Here is a 7,355-nt window from a genome sequence, read left to right as displayed (position 1 = left end):
AAGCTGAAGAAGAAGAAAAAGAAGACTTGTTGTGGAAATAAATATCAAATAATATCTTAAACATTACATCTTCTTAAAATTATTTTATTTTAATAACAAATCCAACCTAACTTTAGATTTCACAATTCCGCCTTGATAAATTTTTTACATAGATATAGATATTTCAGAATCTTGTTTTAGCCAGACCAGAGAAAAATTTAAGAAATATCGGTATTGATCTCTCAATAAAATATACTCTCTAAAAAATACTTATTCAACAGACGTAAAAAAAAATCAATAAGTAAAAAATTAAAATTATATTTATAATAAAATACAGAGTGTTTAGAATCAATCACAAGTAAGAACAGTTGTAGACTTTGTGTAATTAAATCATATTATTTAAAGTCTTGAATCGTTTTTTGTAAGTAATTATATAGACTATATGACGTATAGTGTAAATTGTATTCGTAGTGCGTTTGATGCGGAAATCAACACTGGATTACTTGAAATATTATTGTATTACATAGGACGTAAGGTAAGTACAGTTTAACCTATGTTTTCGAACTTCCAACAATCTATTGCGTGATAAACAATTAATAATTTATGAGAGAAATAATTAATGAGAAAATTAATTAAAATAAATTGAAGACATTAAATCTACTAAAANTAATGAGAAAATTAATTAAAATAAATTGAAGACATTAAATCTACTAAAAACTCATAAAATTAATAAATATAATAATGTACAAATTTCCAACCATATTTCTATTATTAACAAATTTCTCTACTTTAACCTTAACCATAATCTTCTCTTTTTACCATTTCTTTCTTTTTATTTTTGGTTTATTACAATTGTAACCTTTAGCTCATAATAAATATTTACCATTAAATAAATAAGTTAATTTTGGTTTATTATAAAAATAAATTAATTTTAAAATGTTTAAGGTTTAAAATATTAATTAACATTTATTTCCATAATAAAATAAAAAATAAAACATCACTATTTAATGAACAAATAAATTTAAGATAAAAAATTCACCAAAACAATATTCACTTCAAAATTATTCTAAGTTCTGTTTAATTTAAGAAAATAATTCAAGTCCAAATTAAATAGAAAAAAATATTAAGTCTTATAGAGTAAGAATAATACATATAATATGTATATTATTACATAAAATTATAACACTATTGTTACATTATAACATAAAATAATATTTTATTAAAAATGTATAAAAAACAATTAATAAAAAAATTAAAATTAAAACAATCTTAAGATTAATAGTGACACAATGTTGAGATGAAAGCTAAATTATTTGATAATTTAATAAAAAAACATTTACATTTAATATTACATAAATAAATACAATTTAATTCAGACATTTTGGTAGTGTCAACAATATACACTCCAATTTTAAAAGAAGATAAAGGCGTAAAAGTTCAGTCCGTACCCTCTTCCCAGCAACACAGGTTGGAAAAGAAGTCGGGAGAACGGATAAAGCCACCTACCCCCATGCCGAGATCCAAACCACCATCGGAAGTCTCCAGTATTGTTACGGAAGACATTCAGATGGACATAGAGGACCCGGTAGAGGGAGAGGTAGTGCCATCTCCCGACCATCTCAGTGAAGACATCGAGACCTTCCTCAATCCAATACCACCATCTGCTCCCTAGATCTCCTTGCTCTTTCCTTCCCAATCCTATCTCCTCCTGGGTGTGTCACCCGCTATCCTTAGAGGAAGGCGATAGTGAAATTCTCAGAAAGCCCGTGTTCCCGAAAGGGACTTAGCGATGCTATAAAGGAGAGGATATAGAGGAAGAGAAAAGAATTGTATCGACTGAGATTTAGTTCACCGGTTGCACAACTTAGTGAGGCAGAGTTGACAAGGCCCGTAATAGCGCACTATTCATTTACCGTAAATTAGCACGTTATCCGGTCGTGATTATCAGCTGTCCACCGTCGCACTCATTAGTGTTGACGATAACACAAGTTTGTCTTATCCGGCGGTCGGTAGATAGGACAGGTAAGGGGGTTCAGCACCGCGAGACAACTCGGCGACTATGTAAACTAATTGATCTGTGACTTACATCCGCCGTACGTGCCGTGTGATTTTTCATCAGTGCATTATTGTTTTTTTGTATTTCGCACCTCACTGTTTACCAGTTTTTATAATATTATTATAATTTAAATAAAGTTAATCGACTCCATAACGGTGTTACGTTGTATTATTATTAATAACCTTTTTTAAAAAATATCGTGTCAACTTCATCATTGTGTTTGGGGCAGAAGGGGGAATGGTGTAGAGACATGTTAAAGACATGACTAGGTAACCGATTATGACCAAATCTAAGACGGGAAAAAGAGATAATATGGAAACGGGACAGAGGGAGGTTGTATAACCAAGGACGTTTAGGGATAGTTGGAACTATAGATTTATGCCAGTTAGCTAAAGAAAAATTTGACCATTTATCTTTCCATGCTTTATTAATAGTTGGAAGAAAAGAGGAAAGGAGATCGGAAGAGGGAATTTTTAGAGGTGGTTTGTTGAAGGAGTTAGTCAGTTTGGCCAGATGGTCTGCTATCTCATTGCCAGATATTCCGACATGATTGGGGCACCATAAAAATTCAACATTGATGTCCATTAAATAGAGACTATAAATTAAGGCTTTAATTTTCATTATGAGGAAGGATCTACAATTTTTAAAAGGAACCGAGGAAAGAGATGATAAAACTGACAGTGAATCCGAGACAATCAGAACATTTATTATATTGAGCGATTTGACGAACTCGAGAGCCCAGGATATCGCATAAGATTCGGTGGTAAATGAACAAGCTTTTGAAGGGAGATTATCTGAGAAATTAATGTTTAGACTAGGAATAAAAAAGGAAAAACCGGCGGAATTAGTATAAACTGAGCCGTCAGTAAATATGAGGCAATAGTTAGCAAAACGAGAGGAAATGAGTTCATCAAAAAGATAATTGACGAAATTAGTTGGGAGAGATTGTAATTGAGGATTGCTATAAGAAAGTAATAGATGATTAAAGTGAATTTTTGGAAAATGAGTAAGTACATGAAATGGAATGTCGTATATAGATAGGCGATTGAATGAGGTAATTATGGAATTAAGGTAAGGAATCAAGGTAGTAGAAATTGAGGCTAGTAGAGGAAGAGTTTTGGGTACATATCGCCAAAGTGAGCTTAGTGAATGAAAACAATGAAATATTAACTTGGCAGGACTGGATATCTGTTTTAAAAGGAATTTATAGGCTAAGTAACGAGATTGAATTTCAATTGGAGGGCATACACATTCAACTTCTTAACTTATATTAGGGGTAGAGTAAACTGCACCTATAATTGTGCGTAAACAAGTAGTAATGCGAGTAGAGAATTGATTTTTTTACGATGAACAGTGGAAGCCGAGGCGTATAAAAAGGAACCATAGTCAACTTTAGAACGGATAAGAGCCTTAAAAATAAGTAAGAGTGAGGAGGGGTGGGAGCCCCACCAGGTGCCTGTGTTGTGCGGGCCCACGTGGTAAAAGGAATTAAACTTAATAAGAAAAAGAAAACACTCACTTTTCAATAAAACTTTAGAATATATAATTTTATTGACACAATTAATAATACAATACACGTTATTTATTAATGTTAATACAAATGAATAGAATAATAAAATATAATGACATAGAATGATATAGAATGATATAGAATGAGTGTAACTAGCGCATACTAAACCACGACTGACTGTAGGGTACCTACAGTGGGAGTCCTTTGCCCATGGTTGCCCTAAAACCCTTGGTCAGCACATTCCTGTGTTCGACGACAGTCGGACGACCATGTATTATATACTCTACACAATTATAAAATAATATTCAGGGGTTCTTAACACCTGCAATAGAACGTAGAAGATTACTGCCGTGCTAAGCAAAAACAGGATAACTCCAAAATTAAAAAAAAAATTTTTTTTGTTTCTATAGGTAAATTTAGTGGTTTTACGCCGATTTTTGATGTAAAAATAGCATATTTCCTATTAAAACCCATCTAAAATTGTAATATAAAATAAGTAAAATATACGGTTAGTTCAATATATTTGATGTTTTGTAAGCGAAAACACGGTAAATCCAAATACTAAACAAAAACTTGGTATATCACATAATAAAATTTTTTAGCTATGGTCCAAAATTCAGAGATGGACGTTGAAGGGTGTAGATTGCTGCATAAATTTAACCAAGAGTTTTTTTTTTCCTTTTTTATAATTTTAGTTGTGTTGGATTTTGATTTTTGATATGTTATAAAGTCATGAAGAGAACCTGAGGATCTGTATTTTTTGAAATGAAAGGAGCGCATTTTAACTGCAGTGGTGCAGGTTGAGTTCCACCAAGGAGGAGAATGGCTAAAACTAATATTGTTCGAACGCTTACGCGGGATTGAAAGTTTTGCTGCTTTTATTAGGATATCAACAAAATTGTTATAATTTGTTGTAGGGGAGGTGGATTCAGACCAAGATTCGAGTAAGGTAGAGACAATTAGAGAGAAAGAGATCCAATCTGCTAAGTCTAAATTAAACCTTCAGTTATCTGAAACATTGGAGTCACAGTTAAAGCGACCCATACTCTGAGTGGGCTGTATAAAAAGACTTGTTACAATAGGATAGTGGTCGCTACCGTGAGGATCACCCAAAACATACCAAGAAGAGGACAAGGAAATATTAGGGGAGCACATTGTTAGGTCAACAGCAGTATCCGGGAACAATGGCCGGTTAGCTCTAGTTGGAGCGCCTGTGTTCAGAATACATAAATTATGCTATTAATTACGTATTGATGTGTGTTTGTGGGGGCGCCTCACTTGCGCCTCCTCCGGCGCCTCACTTATAATCTCCCCGGCGCCTCACTTATAATCTCCTCCGGCACCTCACTTATCAAAATTATTAGCGCCTCCCTTATCAAAATAAAAATTCAATTTGATAACAAATAATAGCGCCTCACAACCTCCCACTTCAAAGATGATTGTATTCTTCCCCCACTCCTGTTATTTAATATTGGTATAAAACACAATCGCTCGTGAAAATCAATCGTATTGTATCTTCGTTTTCTTACTCGTATGTGTAATCAGTGAAGTANCATTGACCGAAGAAAATCTATATGCGTTGAAAGAAATGAAGTCATGTCTCCTGGAAGTAACCAAAGAGAAATATGAAACATGTAACTTATTGTACATGCAAAGTAAAGAAGTTTACGAAAAAGTAAAGGATTTGGTTATAAACAAGTTTTTAGTATTACCCGAAAATTTAATGTATTCCATCGTGAAAAGTATGGATATATCGTTATTGCCAAAGACATCAACAGCACTGTACAAAGAAATAGTTACCTTCGATTATAAATGTATCATTAAACGTATATGGGAACAATTCATTGAGGATTTCAAACATCAAACCAATCAGGATGTTAAGCAGATGACAAATGAAAATATAAGGTAGATATTTCACTAAATTGTTTATGCTAAAAATACTAAATAAAATTAAAATTTTTAGTAAAAACGATGACCAACAAGATCATTTGGAAAATCACAACGAAAATGTACAAGATGATAATGTTCACCGTATAAATAATGATTTATCTAATCCATTTAATGATCAAATTCAAATATGGGAAAATTGTAACGATTTATTTGGTTAACAAAATAAAAAAATATTATTAACAATAATTGTAAACAATTTTGAAATGATATAATTGTATTGTAAAACATTTTTTAATTAAAATAAAAATTATTATATATACTAACTGTTTGATAATTGATTAAAAAAATTTTCTATCAAAATAATATATACAATCAACAAATTTGTGAGATAAGAATATATAACTATTGTATATCTTCTCATTCTTTATTGTGTTATTAAACACACATTATTAAATGCTTTATGAAAATAAAATATGTAACTTATAGTTATAAATGCATACTTGATGAGTATATTATCAAGAAAATTTAATTTCTCACAAAAGCAGATACGATAAATTTAATTCATATTTCTATAACTCCAGTCATCGTTTCTATGATTACATATCACTTAAAAAGAAAAAAATTTAAATGCTGCTAGATAAGACAAAATGCTGAAATAATATTTTAAATGCATGTATATATAATACGCAAGTTGGTTATTTTATGATTTAAACAGTTAGCATTTAAATAACACATAATCAGCAAATTTTAAGACAAAAATATAACGAAGTAAATTTAAAAACTGATATATATCTCACAGTACCCATTCCAGCAATTGTTTTTAAAACGTCAACCAATTTTAAACCAATCGCAGTGTCAAAAGAAATGCTAATTCATCATTTTGAAATTCTACTGTAAGATTGTATAAGAGTATGTGTGATCACCACAGTCATTCGATCAAAAGCGTTATAAGCAACATGTCATTACAAAGTATTAACAACGAAGAATTTTTACAAATTCTAAATAATATGAAAAGTGAACCGCTGTCTCCACTACTTAGCGAAGAAGAATTCGCAGATATAATAAACGAGATGAAAATTGAACCACTTTCGCAAACAATGGTAAGTAATTTAAAAATAATTTTATTTATGCGATTATAATAAAATATATATATTTTCGCAGTCTCAAGAATTATTACCAGATTTTTGGAATATGGATGATTATTATTTAAATATAGTTAATGAAATAGAAAATCCTGCATCATATTCGATGATCGATGCGGGGCAACATCAAACTTGGTTAAATGAAACGGTATGTGTTTAATATTTTATATATATTTAAAAAATTTTCATGTTTTTATTATAATAATAGAATCAGTTAAATAATGAATCAGTTAATGGAAATTATCTTCATCTCGGAGCACATCCATGGTTGAATTTTGATATGAAAGAAGATTTATTGGACCTAATAACACATGGAACGTGGGTTGATGATGTAAAGACATCAGATTACCAAGAAATGATAAGTAAGTAAAAAAAAAATTATAAATCTGTTTTAAATAGTAATAAAATTATTATCGTGTTTCAGAAGACGTTAGGAGTTGGAATAATGAATTTGACTAGCTATATTCAAAGAATATGAACAAAAACATTGGAAAAAAAAAAAGATAAATAACTATTTCAATAACAATAGTAATAAATAAATTTATAAATATGTTAATAATGTATAATATTGTAAATAAATTTAAATTTAATCATTAAATGTAAAACATAAATAACTAAAAATTATAACTAATTATGTACAATAGTAATTGTTTTAAATTAAAAAAAATATTATACTTATATTAATTTTTTATTTCATAAATTAAACCACCTTGTGTACTTCGCTAGTCATAGCGTTATACTCGAAAATCTTATCATGTAGTATAAGACAATATGCTGA

The 7,355-nt window shown here is 30.2% G+C and overlaps 2 protein-coding genes across 2 annotated transcripts; both read left to right on the top strand.

Annotated features, from left to right (window-relative positions):
- Positions 1–5,108: 5,108 nt before the first annotated feature.
- LOC126909238 (uncharacterized) lies at positions 5,109–5,803 on the top strand. Its single transcript, XM_050691655.1, has 2 exons — positions 5,109–5,450; positions 5,509–5,803. The coding sequence occupies exons 1-2, from the start codon at positions 5,134–5,136 to the stop codon at positions 5,651–5,653; spliced, it is 462 nt and encodes a 153-aa protein (XP_050547612.1). The 5' UTR covers positions 5,109–5,133; the 3' UTR covers positions 5,654–5,803.
- Positions 5,804–5,865: 62 nt separating this feature from the next.
- LOC126909239 (uncharacterized) lies at positions 5,866–7,036 on the top strand. Its single transcript, XM_050691656.1, has 4 exons — positions 5,866–6,535; positions 6,597–6,725; positions 6,786–6,939; positions 7,002–7,036. Exons 1-4 carry the CDS (start codon positions 6,347–6,349, stop codon positions 7,034–7,036), a joined length of 507 nt encoding a protein of 168 aa, XP_050547613.1. The 5' UTR covers positions 5,866–6,346.
- Positions 7,037–7,355: the final 319 nt, after the last annotated feature.

The sequence above is a fragment of the Daktulosphaira vitifoliae genome, unplaced genomic scaffold (assembly GCF_025091365.1).
Source record: "Daktulosphaira vitifoliae isolate Bord-2020 unplaced genomic scaffold, ASM2509136v1 Scaffold_205, whole genome shotgun sequence".
NCBI classification, from domain to species: Eukaryota; Metazoa; Arthropoda; class Insecta; order Hemiptera; family Phylloxeridae; genus Daktulosphaira; species Daktulosphaira vitifoliae.
Note: the sequence above shows the minus strand (reverse complement) of the source record. Positions and strands in the feature narration are given on the sequence as shown.

What these genes read in the sequence shown, in the direction of transcription:
- LOC126909238 (XM_050691655.1), top strand. Translation starts at nt 5,134, where the DNA reads ATGAAGTCATGTCTCCTGGAAGTAACCAAAGAGAAATATGAAACATGT. An exon ending in ATGACAAATGAAAATATAAG is followed by an intron (nt 5,451 to 5,508) that starts GTAGATATTTCA and finishes TAAAATTTTTAG; the next exon opens with TAAAAACGATGACCAACAAG.
- LOC126909239 (XM_050691656.1), top strand. Translation starts at nt 6,347, where the DNA reads ATGTGTGATCACCACAGTCATTCGATCAAAAGCGTTATAAGCAACATG. An exon ending in AAACTTGGTTAAATGAAACG is followed by an intron (nt 6,726 to 6,785) that starts GTATGTGTTTAA and finishes TTATAATAATAG; the next exon opens with AATCAGTTAAATAATGAATC. An exon ending in AGATTACCAAGAAATGATAA is followed by an intron (nt 6,940 to 7,001) that starts GTAAGTAAAAAA and finishes ATCGTGTTTCAG; the next exon opens with AAGACGTTAGGAGTTGGAAT.